The 16,687-nt window shown below is 45.8% G+C and overlaps 1 protein-coding gene across 2 annotated transcripts in view; it reads right to left on the bottom strand.

Moving 5' to 3' along the window:
* The window catches only part of LIN28B (lin-28 homolog B (C. elegans)), a 215,728-nt gene that overhangs the window by 99,755 nt on the left and 99,286 nt on the right, over positions 1-16,687 (bottom strand). For both annotated transcript variants that reach the window (XM_015427810.1, XM_015427811.1), the window contains exon 3: positions 2,963-3,147. In XM_015427810.1, coding sequence (XP_015283296.1) covers positions 2,963-3,147 — 185 coding nt within the window. The remainder of the gene's footprint in view (positions 1-2,962; positions 3,148-16,687) is intronic.

Below are 16,687 nucleotides of genomic sequence, written 5' to 3'. Positions count from 1 at the left end.
GCGGGGATACAGGGGCTTGCCCTTCAATGGCTTGCCTCTTTTCTCCAAGATCGGGGACAGAGAGTGGTAATAGGGGAACAGCAGTCCCAGAGACACCCGCTTGAATGCGGTGTGCCTCAGGGGGCAGTGCTTTCCCCGATGCTTTTTAAAATCTATATGCGCCCTCTCGCCCAGATTGCCAGGAGGTATGGGCTGGGTTGTCATCAATATGCAGATGACACCCAGCTCTATCTGATGTTGGGTGGCCGGTCGGGCTCCGACCCAAAAGATCTGTACCAGGGATTACAGGCCGTGGCTGAGTGGCTCAGGCTGAGTCGGTTGAAACTAAACCCGGCGAAGACGGAGGTCCTGGGCCTGAGTCGAAACGGTTTGGGGTTGGGGCTCCCTCTCCCGACTTTCGATGGGGTGCCTTTGGTCGGAGGTTAGGAGTTTGGGAGTGCTCCTGGACTCCTCTTTAACGATGGAGGCACAGGTAGCGGCCACTGCCAGGTCTGCATTTTTCCATCTGAGGCAGGCTCGGCAGTTGGCTCCCTTCCTCAGCCGCGAAGATCTGGCTACAGTGATCCATGTGACAGTCACCTCAAGGCTAGACTACTGTAATGCTCTCTACATGGGGCTGCCTTTATCGCTGATCCGGAAGCTGCAGCTAGTGCAGAATGCAGCAGCTAGGCTGCTGATGGGCCTCCCCAGGTGGGAGCACATCAAGCCTGGGTTGAAGGCACTGCACTGGCTGCCAATAGCATACCGAATCCGCTTTAAAGTGCTGGTGCTTACCTTTAAAGCCCTATATGGCCTGGGTCCGACCTACCTGAGGGACCGCCTTTCCCCGTACATACCCCCAAGAGCACTACGGTCGGGGACCCAGAACCGATTAGTAGTTCCGGGCCCCCGAGAGGTAAAGCTCGCTACTACAAGGGCTAGATCCTTCTCAGTGGTGGCCCCTACCTGGTGGAATGAGCTCCCAGAAGAGATCAGGGCCCTGCGGGACCTTATGCAGTTCCGCAGGGCCTGCAAGACGGAGCTCTTCCACCAGGCCTTTACGTAGGGGCCACCGCCGCCACCACCATCACCAACGGTGGTGATACTACCTAAGTCGGGAGTGCCCTTGGAACCCAGTGATATGAGATCCATGTGACAATGAGAGCAGCGGACGGGCTCGGATTATTTATTGGACAGTGATACCCAATTGTGGGGTGCTGAAGCCGCCACTATAATAACTTAAGACCCTGTGTCTGCTGTTCCACCCAGACTAGGATACTTGAAAAAGGTCCACTGCGATGAGACCAAATAAAGATCAAAAGTCAAGAAATTGCTTCGCTCATGTCTATATTTCATAGTGGCCTTTTACAACCTATGCCTCTCACTATGCAATGCCTGGGATTTTTCTTTGAAAAATCTGCCTAGCTCTGTCTCTGCTTGCCCATCTTCTTAGCCCTTCTTCCACACTGTCTTTCATGCAGGAAATGTCTTCCTGGAACTACTCCATGAAGTCATTTCACCTACTACTTTTGCATGTCCTCATCAATACCCATTGTATTATTAATAATCCACTGTAGCATGCATTACATGGTAATTCAGCAGTGACTGAATATTTCAATCAGCTCAAGACCAACCTTACTTGATATTAATGGATGTTTATCCCTATCAATCACTCATCATCCATAGGATACTTGTTATTATACATGTCAACAGCATGTTTTAAAATTGTTCAGCATGCAGGCTTGAATGGGTCTGTAATACAAATCTCGATGTCATGGAAATGGTGTACTGGTTAGGAGACTGGACTAGTTTAAATCCCCAATCTGCTAGAAAGCCGTCTGAAAGATCTTGGGCCAGTCTCTCTCAGCCCAACCTCCCTCACAGGGTTGTTGTGAAGACAAAATGGAGGAAGGGAGAACAATGCTGTAAGCTCCTTTGGGTCCCCACTGGGGAGAAAAGCAGGGCTAAAACATCAAATAAACAACTAAACAAACATCTAGGAAAGCCAACTATTTCCTTTTTAAGCTGGCAAGTTTTTAGGTTTCAACAACACATAATGATCACAACTACACAGCAGCTGCCCCATCTGAATAAGAACCTCACAGATTTACACAGCATAGTCTTCAAAAACTCCAAAGTCAAGCAATCTCTTACCACACCTGCTTTGAGTAGGATCACTCACCCTACCATCCAAATCTAATCTCAACTCAGATCACAGAATCACCCAGGATTTTTCATTCTCCTGTTGCACAACAACATAAACAACCATTTTAATTGATCTCCATGTGTAAGATTTGAAATGCTTTAGCATCTAAGATGTGCTGTGCAAGGACATAAACACTCAAGAAGTTGCATTCCAGCTGCTATACTACCAAGTTATCACAAAAATATGTCCCTACATGTTGCTTGCTGTACAGAAAATATCACAGCACTACAGGGAAATTGCACATCTGCATCATCTGTTTTACCTAATCAAACTTCTAGGTGGTACATACAACACAAGACAGGCATATGTAAGCTTAACTAAAACATAATATATATTCAGAAGGTTTTTAATTTTAGAGGATATACTCTTGAAACCCATTTCAAAGGCAGGAATTAATCTGAAATACATCACTTCATCATCATAGTCATAAAGAACATTTGAATACCATGAAGTGATCTAAGTGAGCAAAAAGAACCACCAGAAGCTCACTGGTACTTACAAGTAAAGGAATGCAATGTCCAGAAAACTGGAACAAATTTTGAAATAATCAATCCGTATATAGTGAAAGGTGATGCAAGTAGATGCCAATTGTATGTTACCTTCTTTTACAGGGAGTTTTCTGGATGCAACATACCACTGGTAATCAATTAAATCTCTTTATACTTTGGCATTATTACTTATGAGTATATGAAGAAGCAAGTCTTTTCACAAATTATTATAGACTATTAATACTTTCAGAAAAATGCATAAATAGAAAAAAGTTAGTAAATTAATTACCTATCTCCCTTTGGCTTTCTTTTCTGTACTGTCTTTCCTTTGGGTCGTCTCTCACTTCCTAAACAGGGTATCCCACCTGGACCTGTTACCCGTATTGATTCAAGGCCTTTGGAAGATTTCTTAAAAGTAAATTCCACCGGTTCTCCTTCTTTTAGGCTTCTAAATCCTTCCATGAAAAGCTTGCTCTGTGAATAGGAAAAAATAGTCTTGGTTACCATAGACTTAATAATTCTGAAGTCTGTTAAAAACAACAACACAGGATTGTATTAATTGTCCTGTAATGGTTGTCTTACAAAAGTACAATTAGTGCAGTATTTTCTACATAAAACCCACTCAAAACTTATGTCTCAGTTTTGCACATGGGAATTCCAATGTGCACGATGGAATGGTGACTGAACCAGTGCATACAAAGTTCCCCAACACTGGAGTGAACACAAACTCACTTGTGTGGGAGCTTCATCAAAGAAACCTATAGACTGCTGGATTACAGTTTATAGCTAAAACATTCTTCTGGCTCAATGAAAGACTTTTTGCCCTACTTAATTCTTTCTTTTGCTGAAATTAAATAGAACTCCTATGGAACACAAGAGAGCTAGAAGAACACCATCACTATTGCCTGATTAATTTCGAGTTTTAGCATTTTGTTTTTACTTATCGGATGTGGATTTTAGTTAAGAATTTATAATTGATACTAGGAATAAGGCCTGTTGTGGAAATATTCAACAAGCTCTACAAAGAGGCTCTTGGATGGGTGCCCTGGCCTTGGGCAGTCAGTGTCAATTTGCTGTGGCAACCTGAGCAGGGTATAATGACAGAGTCCACCATTTTTTCCAGGGAAACTGATCTCTGTCATCTGAAGTGCAGTTGTAATTCTGAGTGATCTCTAGCCCTCCCCTGGAGTTTGGCAACAATGGTTCCCCAGGAGGAAATGGCTGGTTTGGAGGGTGGTGTCTACGGCATCGTACCTGTCTGAGGTCCCACCCCTCCTCAAACCCCACCCTCTCCAGGCGCCATTCTTCAAATCTTCAGGAATTTCCCAACATGGAGGTGGCAACCCTATCTCATTCCCATCCGTCCATCAACCTACCTTTATCTGCTCCTCTGACTTCAGTTTTCCATCTCCCCCCCTGCAGTCTCTACCTAGGAAAAGTACAGTTTTTCTCCGCAGTGGGGAACCAAGGAGGAGGGAAGCAACCTCAACAGGGTATAATGACAAAAAGTCCACCCTGCAAAGCAGCCATTTTCTCCAAGGGAGCTGATCTCTGCTATCTGGAGAGCAGTTTTAATTCTGAGTGATCACCAGCCCTCACCTAGAGATTGGCAGCAATGGTTCCCCAGGAGGAAATAACTGCTTTGGAGGGTGGACTCTATGACATTCTATTCAGCTGAAGATTCTCCCCTCCCCAAACTCTGGCTTCTGTAGACTCCACCACAAAATCTCCAGGAATTCACCAACCTGGAACTGGCATCCCTCGTCAGGTATGGCCCCAATGAGTTCCCCACAAAGGCCAAAGTAGGCCAGGAAAGAGCCTCCTGCCTTTGCCTTTTTACTGACAAAACCAAGCTTGATTGCCTAGCAATAGCCACTGAGGGCAAGGTTAGTCCCACAGCAGGAAGATAAGAGAATGGTTTGAGGGGGGCAGCTCACCTCAGTAGCCAGCCAGCCATGGAGGATCCAAGCAGCAGAAGCATCTTTGTCAGGCGAGACAGCCATTTTGGCAGTTTATTGAGACAGGGAAGTGGCCAAGCGGGCAGTGGGCAAGGGAAAAGAGTGGACCCAGCACACAGCTAATGGCATGAGAGTACTCTTGAGTGGCAGTTGATGGGCCAATGGCTGATGGAGCACTCAGCACAGCCAATGGGAGAGCCAGAAAGTGCCAATAAGTTGGGGATAGATAGATAGAGAGAGAGAGAAAGAAAGGGGGGGATAGGATAGGATGCCTGCTTATTTGTATGGATTGCCAAGTGTTATAAACCACGCCAGGTGCCTGCTGGTGGAAAAGTGGATGAGAAAAACTATTCTACCTCTTTGTAAACTTTCATTGATTTATTATTTAGAAAACTTTTATGCCACCACTCTCCAGGGAAGCAGGCAGCTTACAACACAAAACATTTAAAACATTATTAATGTAAGGAATTCCAAACATGAGTTCTGCAAAATTACCCCACCTGCTTTGTGATTGAACACCAGAAGTGAGAAAGCTTATTAAAGCAGGGAAAAAAGGACATGAACTTGGGTCACACAACACTTTCAGAACAAAGATTTTTCAAACCAGTTTTTCAATCATAGCCTCCAATTAGCTAAAAGAAAGCATAAAAATAAGTTTATGGAACACTGATACAGCTATTGAAATTATTTTCATTTCAATCATCATTAAGATATATTATGCACCACAGACTGGATTCCCTTTCTCTGATCCATTCAACTACTTTTTACAGCAAATCATTACTAGTATGGTACCAGTATAGTTATGACACCAAATAAACCATGATCTTATGGGATTTACATTTGAATGTAAACTTCTCCTGCTGCAAGATAACACTGAACTCATACCATTTCAAACAGAATGTATGAATAACTTTAACACTATTCAGAAAAACAATAATTGTAACACTATGTATTTATGAAATAATTAATGTGAGCAAGGTGTTGAAAACCAAAAGTTGATTATTACAAACTAGTAGGGATGGGCACTTTCCAAATTTTGCCCTGTACCAAACCGAATCGACCCCATTCCCAGACCAGTCCAGATGCAGAAAAGACCCCCGGGGGGTCCTGGGGGCCCAAATTCTCAGCATGATTCCAGCTAACTCTATTCAGTGTGCCTACCACGTTTGGTCCCTCTTCAACTTTGGGGGGCCAAGTTACAGGCCCCCAAAGAGACAATGTCCCCCTCGCTGGTTCAGGAGTGACCAAAACTGACCCCGGTGAGCTAGAGGTGTCCAACTCACACAGCCCACCCCTGGGGTGGCCCTTCACATACCCCACAAGTCACATGCCTGTTGGGTCTGAGGGGTATGAGTAGCAGACCCCCAAGACCGGTGCCTCCTGGGAAACTGCTTCTGGAGGACTTGTCCAGTGATGGTTTCAGACAGTCCAGAGCAGAACTCGTTCAGCTACAGGCACCCAATTCCCAGAGGACCTCCCCAGGGACCACCCACATGGTTGCGAGTGTCTCTGTCTTCCTGGGGCCAACCACCCAGCCCTTTGGACATGAGGACTGGTTGGGACCCAGGCTCCCACCCTGCCTGGGAAGGTGACAGGGATGGTAGGTGCTCTTTCCTTTAAACGGCAATGGGATCACCGACCAGGGCAGAACCTCCCACCCAGCCCAGGGAACATCTGCACAGGGATGGGTAGCACTATCTCCCCGGGCCCACCCTTCACCGACTGACAAGGTGATTCCAGGGCAGGGCTGAGCCCCCCCCCCAGCCCTGCCAGGGGCCCGGGGAACATGCACACAAGGCAGGTGCAGCTCTCTCCCCAGGCCTACCCTCCACCCACTGGCAATGTGACTACTGGACAGGGTGAACCTCCCCGCCCTACCCGGGGCCCGGGGAACACCTGCATGGGGGCAGGTGGATCTCACTCCCTGAGCACACTGTCTACCCACTGGTGGCAACGTGATTCCCGGGAAGGGCTGAATCTCCCACCCTCCCCGGGGCCCGGAGAACACCTGCACGGGGACAGATGGATCTCTCTCCCTGGGACCAAACTCCACCCACCGGCAATGTAAATACTGGGCAGGGCTGAACCCCCTGCCCTGCCTGGGGCCTGGGGAACACCTGCACAAGGGCAGGTGGCACTCTCTCCCTGGGCCCCACCCTCCACCCACCGGCAACGTGACTGCTGGGCAGGGCCGAACCACTCACGTGGGGCTCTCTCCATGGGCCCCACCCTCCACCCACTGGTGACAACATGATTACCAGGCAGGGTTGAAACCCTCACCCTGCCCGGGGGCTTGGGGAACATCTTCACAGGGGCAGGTGGCTCTCTCTCCCTGGGCCCACCCTCCACCCACCAGTGGTGATGTGACCAATGGGCAGGGCTGAACCCCCCACCCTCCCAGGGAACCATTGGAACACCCACCCCCAAAGGTGGTTTGAGACTTGGTCATGGAGGGGCAAAGGTGGGGGAGGGAGAGAGAAGGAACTCTGAGGTGAGAGATTTCAGCAACTCAGAGAAGCAGGGTGCAGAAAAGGGAACAGACTCACAACCTGTGCCCAGGGATCTTTGCCACCTGGCCCCCCCAGAAGGCAGTTTGAGACATGGTTGCCTAGGGGCGAGTGTGGGGGAGAAGGAACTCTGAGGTGAGAGACTTCAGCAACCCAGGGAGGCAGGGGGAAGAAAGGGGTGTCAGCTCAACACCCCAGAAGGTAGTTTGAGACTTGGTCGCCAAGGGGAAATGGGGGGGGAGAGAGAAGGAACTCTGAGGTGAGAGACTTCAGCAACCCAGGGAGGCAGGGTGCAGAAGGGGAGAAGACCAACAGCCTGAGCCCAGGGGACTTTTCCAGTGCCAATTCCCCACCCTAGAAGGTGCTTTCAAACTTGGTCGTAGAGGGGCAAAGGTGGGGGGGGGAGAGAGAGAAGGAACTCTGAGGTGAGAGACTTCACCAACACAGGAAGGCAGGGTGCAGAGAGGAAAAGACCCACAGACAGAGCCCAGGGGACTTTGCCAGTGCTAGCTCCCCGCCCCAGAAGGTGGTTTGAGACTTGGTCACTGAGGGGCGAAGGGGGGGAGAGAAGGAACTCTGAGGTGAGGGACTTCAGCAACCCAGGGAGATGGGGTGCAGAAACGGGAGAAGACCCACAGCCTGTGCCCAGGGGACTTTGCCAGTGCCAGCTCCCCACCCCAGAAGGTGGTTTGAGACTTGGTCGCCGAGGGGCGGGGGTGGGGAGAGAAGGAACTCTGAGGCAAGAGACTTCACAAACCCAGGAAGGCAAGGTGTAGAGAGAGGAAAAGACCCACAGCCAGAGCCCAGTGGTCTTTGCCACTGCCAGCTTCCCACCCCAGAAGGTGGTTTGAGACTTGGTCGCTGAGGGGCGATGGGGGGGGGGAGAGAAGGAACTCTGAGTGGAGGGACTTCACCAACCCAGGAAGGCAGGGTGCAGAAAGAAGAAAAGACCCACAGCCAGTGCTAAGGGCAGTCACCAATCCCCCCCCCCAAGAGTGGTTGGTTGGTTGGTTGCCAACTGGCCAGAGGAGAGTGACTGTCCTTTTGGGATGAGCAGAAAAGTCAAACCACACCACCAGCGGGCAGAAAAAACAGCTGCTTGCAGAACCCACAGAAGGGGTGGTGTGACTCTGCTGCTTGACTTGCCAAGGAAACAGTCAACCCCGGAGTCAATCCGAAAATATGTTGTGAAAGCAAAAGAATTGAAGCCCAGTTTCCCACCCATCACAGGGAAGAGAGAAAGGGCACGCGGTGACCAGGCATTGCAGCAGAGAAATGCAGAAAGGGGGGAAACGGCGAGAAAAGGGAAGGGGAGGATGTTTTTTATCTGGCAATTGGTATTGTCACTAGGAGATCTAGCTGGTTTATCCACCCACCCACCCAGCGACACCAGTAAATTTTTCCCCCACCCCAGACCCACCACAAGATTTTTTCTATGAGCAAAAGGAGCACTGCACTGCAAGAGACCACGACGCGAAACAAAGGACGGTCAAGTGCCGCCTGGGAATATATATACACACCCCTCCCATTCCAAGGGAGAAGGATGGATGTCTCTGATTGGAAATTGGAGATGCCTTTCAGCTTCGGGTGCCCAGCACTGGTTCTTCAATGGCTGAAAAATCCCACCCACACCTGCTTTTCTGCGCGAAATGGTGAGGGTCGGGTTTCTCTGGTGAAAGTACCTGAACATTTCCAAGCTGAGTGTGAAAACATTGGGCGCTCGAGCTTCCGTACATGTAACCTTCGAGCTGGTCCACCTGAGCCCCCAAAAAGCAATGTTCAGCCCGGATTTTGGTTTGGGGTTTGTATCTGTTGCTGCTGTTCAGTCACACAGTCGAGTCCAACTCTTTGCGACCCCATGGACCACATTCACACCAGGCCCTCCTGTCTGCCATCGTGCTCCGGAGTTTGCTTAATTTCATGTTCGTTGCATCGATAACACCGTCCAACCATCTCACCCTTTGCCGTCCCCTTCTTCTTTGACCTTCAATCTTTCCCAGCATCAGGGTTTTCTCCAGTGAGTGCTCCCTTCTCCTTTGGTGGCCAAAATATTTGAGCTTCATCTTCGGTATCTGGCCTTCCAGGGACAGTCAGGTTTGATTTCTTTTAGGATTGACTGATTAGATCTCCTTGCAGTCCAAGGGACTCTCAAGAGTCTTCTCCAGAACCATAATTCAAAAGCATCTATTCTTCGGCGCTCAACCTTCCTTATGGTCCAGCTCTCACAGCCATACATTACTACTGGGAATACCATTGCTTTGGCCATAGATACTTTTGTTGGCAGGGTGATGTCTCTACTTTTTATTACGCTGTATAAGTTTCCTCCCAAGGAGCAGGCGTCTTTTAATTTCATGGTTCCAGTCACCATCTGCAGTGATCTTGGATCCCAGGAACATGAAGTCTGTCATTGCTTCCATGACTTTCCCTTCTATTTGCTAAGGAGAGATGGGGCCGGATGCCATGATCTTGGTTTTTTTGATGTTGAGTTTCAAGCCAACTTTTGCGCTCTCCTCTTTTACCCTCAGCAAGAGGCTCTGTAGGTCCTCTTCACTTTCTGCCATTAGAGTGGTATTGTCTGCATATCTGAGGTTGATCTTTTTCCCAGCAAACTGGCAAACAGCTAGATCTCCTAGTGACAATACCAATTCCCAGCAAACCTGGACTCCGCTTTAACGATGGAGGCCCAGGTGGCAGCCACTGTCAAGTTCGCCTTTTTCCATCTTCGGCGGGCTCGGCAGTTGGCCCCCTATCTGGACTGACACTGTCTAACCATCTCATCCTTTGCCGTCCCCGTCTTCTTTGACCTTCAATCTTTCCCAGCATCAGGGTCTTCTCCAGTGAGTGCTCCCTTCTCATTTGGTGGCCAAAGTATTTGAGCTTCAGTTTCATTATCTGGCCTTCCAGGGAACAGTCAGGGTTGATTTCTTTGAGGATTGACTGATTTGTTCTTCTTGCAGTCCAAGGGACTCTCAAGAGTCTTCTCCAGCACCATAGTTCAAAAGAATCTATTCTTCGGCGCTCGGCCTTCCTTATAGTCCAACTCTCGCAGCCATACATGACTACTGGGAATACCATTGCTTTGACCATGCGGACTTTTGTTGGCAGGGTGATGTCTCTACTTTTTATCATGCTGTTTAGGTTCGCCATCGCTTTCCTCCCAAGGAGCAGGCGTCTTTTAATTTCATGGCTGCAGTCACAGTCTGCGGTGATCTGGGATCCCAGGAACGTGAAGTCTGTCACTACTTCCACAGCTTCCCCTTCTATTTGCCAAGGAGTGATGGGGCCGGATGCCATGATCTTAGTTTTTTTGATGTTGAGCTTCAAGCCCACTTTTGCGCTCTCCTCTTTTACCCTGAGCAAGAGGCTCTTTAGGTCCTCTTCACTTTCTGCCATTAGAGTGGTATCGTCTGCATATCTGAGGTTGTTGATCTTTTCCCCAGCAATCTTAATTCCCGCTTGTGATTCATCCAGGCCAGCATTTCGCATGATGTACTCTGCATATATATTAAATAAGCAAGGTGACAATATACATCCTTGTTGTACTCCTTTTCCTATGCTGAACCAATCAGTTGTTCCATATCCGGTTCTAACTGTTGCTTCTTGGCCCTTATACAGGTTTCTCAAGAGACATGTGAGGTGGTCTGGTACTCCCATCTCTTTAAGGACCTGCCATAGTTTGTTGTGATCCACACAGTCAAAGGCTTTAGCATAGTCAATGAAGCAGAAGTAGATGTTTTTCTGGTACTCTCTTGCTTTCTCCATAATCCAGCGAATGTTGGCAATTTGATCTCTAGTTCCTCTACCTCTTCGAAACCCAGCTTGTACTTCTGGCAGTTCTCTATCCACGTACTGTTGAAGCCTAGCTTGTAGGATCTTGAGCATGACCTTGCTAGCATGTGAAATGGGTGCAATTGAGCGATAGTTTGAACATTCCTTGGCCTTTCTTTGAGATTGAAATGTAAACTGACCTTTTCCCAACCTGTGGCCACTGTTGCGTTTTCCAAATTTGCTGGCATATTAGTGCAGCACTTTAACAGCATCATCTTTTAAGACATTGAATAGGTCAACTGGGATACCATCACCTCTGCTAGCTTTGTTGTTAGTAATACTTTCTAAGGCCCATTTGACCTCGCATTTCAGGATATCTGGCTCAAGGTCAGTGATTACACTGTCGTGGTTGTCAAGGACATTGAGGTCCTTCTTGTATAGTTCTTCTGTGTATTCTTGCCATCATTTCCTAATCTCTTCTGCTTCTGTTAGGTCCCTACTGTTTTTGTCCTTTATCATGGCCGGCTTTGCACCAAATGTTCCCTTGATTTCTCCAATTTTCTTGAAGAGATCTCTAGTCCTTCCCATTCTATTGTTTTCCTCTATTACTTTGCACTGTTCATTAGGAAAGCCTCCTTATTTTTCCTTGCAGTTCTCTGGAAATCTGCATTCAGCTGGGTAAATCTTTCCTTTTCATCTTTGCCTTTCACTTTCCTTCTTTCCTCTGCTATTTGTAAAGCCTCATCAGACAGCCACTTTGCTTTCTTGCATTTCTTTTTCTTTGGGATGGTGGTGATTGCTGCCTCCTGTACAATGTCATGAACCTCTGTCCATAGTTCTTCAGGCACTCTATCTATCAAATCTAGTCCCTTAAACCAATTCTTCACTTTCACTTCACCTCACTAAGGGATGTGATCTAGGTCAAACATGAATGGTTTTCCCAACTTTCTTCAGTTTAAGTCTGCATTTTGCAATGAGTAGATCATGATCTGAGCCACAGTCAGCTCCAGGTCTTGTTTTTACTGGCTGTATAGAGCTTCTCCATCTTTGACTGCAAATGATATAATCAATCTGATTTCGGTGTTGCCCATCTGGTGATGTCCATGTGTAGAGTCACCTCTTCAGATGCTGGAAGAGGTGCTTTGCCCCACAACCACTCTTAAAGTTTAGGATTCTTCTGTAGACCTCTCCGCCCGACACATACAATTTGGAGAAAAATCTCTCTTCTCTCAACATAGCCCAAGTTAGTAGAGTTATGTAACTGCAGATAGGGACTACACTGACTGTTAGATACAGTGATAGTTTCTTGTGAATAGGAAACACACACACACACATATGTACACACAGACATACAAATATTAAATATTATGGGGAAATATTAGAATTTTGTGGAATTTCTGGTTGTATTGGGAATCTTAATAGCCACAATCATAAATTTTATTGAGAAATATAGAATTTTGCTTTGAATGGTTAAATATAACATTCATTCTGGTACTTGAAAATTCTTATAATTTCTAAGTAAAAATGTTCATGAAAGTTACCACAGTCCCTTAAACTTGGTTGAATTCACACCTCAAGCCAAGGCACAGCTAAGAAAATTAATTATGCTTTGGCATGATGTAAAAATTGTAAAATCATGGCTGAAAGAAGCTGAAATCAGACAGTGAGTTTTGCAAACCATGGTTTGTTCCAAAGTTAATCATAATATCTGAACAATAAGAAAGTTGAAAACAGACAAGCAGTTTCTAAACTATGGTTTGCCTCTGCTTTGTAAGTATAAACAATGGTAATGACTCCTCATCATCATCATCACCACCACAACCTTTATTGGCATAACTATAATAAAGGAGAACTAACAATGCAGCTTGCCAAATAGCCAAGAAACCAAGATAAAAGCAGTATAAATACAAATAACTGTAGTGTTGAATGATAGTAGTAGTAGTAGCAGTAGTAATAATAATAGTAAAAAGAGAAATTAAAAAAACACAATTGCAATGGGAAGCTTAACCAACAGGGAAGGAAGAAGATTGGCTCATTCTCTCTCTTCCTCCTTCCTTTTCCCCTCCCTTTTCTCTTCCCTTCACCTTTTCCTTTGCACATTTGCCAAAAACTCTGCCACCTGCTCAGTAATTTCAGGGAGTTTAACATAAGAACATAAGAGACGCCAATGTTGGATCAGGCCAAAGGCCCATCCAGTCCAACACTCTGTGTCACACAGTGGCCAGAAATACCAGTGCCATCAGGAGGTCCAGCAGTGGGGCCAGGACATTAGAAGCCCTCCCACTGTTGACCCCCCCCCAAGCACCAAGAAGACAGAGCATCACTTGCCCCAGAGCCCCTAGCTATACCTTGTGGCTAATAGCCACTGATGGACCTCTGCTCCATATGCTTATCTAATTCCCTTTTGAAGCCGTCCATGCTTGTAGCACCCACCACTTCCTGTGGCAGTGAATTCCATGTGTTAATCACTCTTTGGGTGAAGAAGTACTTCCTTTTATCCGTTCTAACCCGACCGCTCTGCAGTTTCATGGAGTGCCCACGAGTTCTTGTATTGTGAGAAAGGGAGAAAAGTACCTCTTTCTTTACCTGCTCTTTCCCATGCATAATCTTATAAACCTCGATCATGTCACCCCTCAGTCGTCTTTTCTCCAAGCTAAAGAGCCCTAAGCACTTTAACCTTTCCTCATAGGGAAAGTGTTCCAACCCTTTTATCATTCTAGTTGCCCTTTTCTGCACTTTTTCCAAAGCTATGATATCCTTTTTAAGGTGTGGTGCCCAGAACTGCACACAGTATTCCAAATGAGGTCTCACCATTGATTTATATAGGGGCATTATTATATTGGCTGATCTGTTTTTAATACCCTTCCTAATAATCCCCAGCATAGCATTGGCCTTCTTTATTGCAGTCACACACTGTCTCGACATTTTCAGTGAGTTATCCACTACAACTCCAAGATCTCTCTCTTGCTCAGTCTCTGCCAGTTCAGACCCCATCAATGTGTATTTATATTTAGGATTTTTGGCTCCAATGTGCATCACCTTGCACTTGGCCACATTGTGGCAAGTACTGAATGCCTCTAGGGGTCGTGGTCTTAGAGGTTTGAAGGAAGGGGACAATCAAACGTAAATGTAACTGAGTAAACAATGGGCAGTGTAAAAGGATATGCTGTTCAGAGTCAGGTTCTCTGCAGTGGCACCTGTCTTGCCTCAAGGGGGATACCCTTATATCTACCTCTGACCACAGCTGAGGAAAATATATTGAATCTCGCCAGCATGAAAGCTCTAGATTGAGAGGGGATTACTAAATTTGAAAAGTACTGAGCCATAAAAAAGGTAAAGGTTCCCTTGCTCGAAAGCCAGTCGAATCTGACTCTAGGGTTGCGGGGCTCATGTCCATTTCAAAGCCGAAGAGCCAGCGCTGTCCGAAGACATTTCTGTGGTCATGTGGCCGGTTTGATTAAACACCAAGGCACATGGAACTCTGTTACCTTCCCACCGAAGTGGTACCTATTTATCTACTTGCAATTTCTTGCTTTCGAACTGCTAGATTGGCAGGAGCTGGAACTAGAGACAGGAGCTCACTCGGTCATGCGGCACACTCGGGTCTCGTGCTCCTGAACTACCAACCTTCCACAGCCTGCAGTTCAGCGTCTTAACCACTTGAGCCACCACAGCTCCTACTGAGCCATAGAATTTTGTAAATAAGAGAGGCCCAGGAAACATGGGGAACAAGTTCCCAATGCACCAGCATTTATTAGTTGAGAGACAATGTTCCAGATTCTCCTTCAGATTGTACAAAATATATAACTTGGACTAGAGTTGGCTAAGGAATTTAAATCAATGCCTAATATTTATCAAATATTAATTGGGACCATTTAGAGACAAACAGTGGGTAAAGATGAAATCAGTGGGTAGAGAGGCAGTAAGACTGTTTGGAGGAGGTAGAATATAATGGTATAGCCAGTATTTAACAGTAGCAATCCAAGTACTGGGTTCTATAATATGATGACCTAACTCAGCACACGGGATAAAATAACCAACAGAATTGGAAATACCAAGAATACGATGCAAAAAGATTGTGTTAATACATTCAGTTTTTTTGTTAAAATCCTGAATCCACACTGGGATCCCATACAGTAATTGAGAAATTACTGTAGCTCAAAAAATACATAGGCCAGCAGGAACAAATTGATTACCTTTTGGATAGTAAAAGCGAATTATAGCAGCCATCTTGTTCTTAGCCAAGTGAAGAGAGTGCTCCCGATGCATGGACCATTTTAAATTATAATGAAAAAGGACTCCCAAATATCTAAATGATTTGACTTGTTCAATTTCTCTTCCGTCAATTTTCCAAACAGATTGCATCCATGATTTAGAAAATACCAGAATTTTAGTCTTGTTAAAATTAATGGATAAGGAGTTCTGGCTGCAAAATGAGATAAATGTTGATAGGGAATACTTTAATCCTGCCTTGATAAAAGGAAGAACTGCTGCATCATCCACGTATAATAGGATGGGAACCAAATCTGAATTAAATTTGGGGGCATGGATTCATGAAAGCGGGAGTTTCCAGTTCTGGCCAGCGAGGGAGGACGCTTGAGCTGCAGCTCCGCTTGAACAGGACAGTATTATTTGTAACTATTTTATATCTATCCAGCAGTTTTAGCTATTTGTAATGACTCATTTCTGAATTCATCCTTGACTGTACATGGAGGGGGAAAAGCTTAGGATGGGTCAATGTAATTAGGGTTGCCAGCTTCCTGCTTGGGGCAGATCTCCCATCCCCCAACTCAGCTGGGTGGTAGGAGGAAATTCTCAGGGGAAATGGGGAAGTGACATCATCACAGAGTTTGGAGTGAATGCTAAAGCATCACCCACAGTGTGATTATGTCACTTTCAGGTCACACTGATGTCACTGCACCAGGGACGACAATCACACACACATACCCAACAGAAGTCCTCATCTCCAATCATTTGCTGTGTCTGGCAACCCTAAGTGTAAATAAAGCTAGAACCTGAATAATTAACTATTTATTTTAAAAATGAAAGGCCTGTATTTCTTCCTTCAGTCTAAAGAGAAAATAGCTAATTCCAGAAAGTAGTAATAATTTTGGCACCAGGGAGGGATAAATTGTTCCTTTGGGAGCATATAGCAATGAACTGTTAACAGTGAGGGGATTAAACCTCAGCTCTGATTGGTGAAACCTGCATCCACCAATGTTCCATAGATTGTAGCATAAACATCAAGACATAAACCTGAATTATTTAATACTGTTTATTAATTTAAAAGCACCACCTAGACAACTAATTTTTAAAGAAAAAAAAATTAATTGCAGAAAGAGTGTGTGAATGTGCTGCAGTGATTCAAACTTAATAAGGCTTCATAAAAAGGTCTGCGAGTAGAAGTAGAAAGCAAATGTGGATTAGAAGGTAATTTCCTTCAGCAGAAACAGTTGAAATATGGGGAAATTAATGCAGGCGACTATGAAACAGAATATGTTATGTGGAAACAATATTTAGGCAGTTATCTAATTAAACGGCCCCTTCACAGCTGATGCAGAGATTATCCCCCTCTTCTTCTGTGTTAGGATGACAGAATGAGGAATATTTTGAACCTACAGGGACTGATTCTAACAGACCAACAGACTGCCAATGACAATCAATGCAATCCTAATCAGAATTATATTCCTTGAAGGCAATGGTCTTAGAAGCATATAGTGCTAGTTTAGGAGTGTACTGTATGCAACAGTCTTTATAGTTCTTACCCATTCACTTTCACTT

The sequence above is a fragment of the Gekko japonicus genome, unplaced genomic scaffold (genome assembly GCF_001447785.1).
Source record: "Gekko japonicus isolate JY-2015 unplaced genomic scaffold, Gekko_japonicus_V1.1 scaffold556, whole genome shotgun sequence".
NCBI lineage: Eukaryota > Metazoa > Chordata > Lepidosauria > Squamata > Gekkonidae > Gekko > Gekko japonicus.
This window is presented reverse-complemented; position numbering and strand designations above follow the sequence as displayed.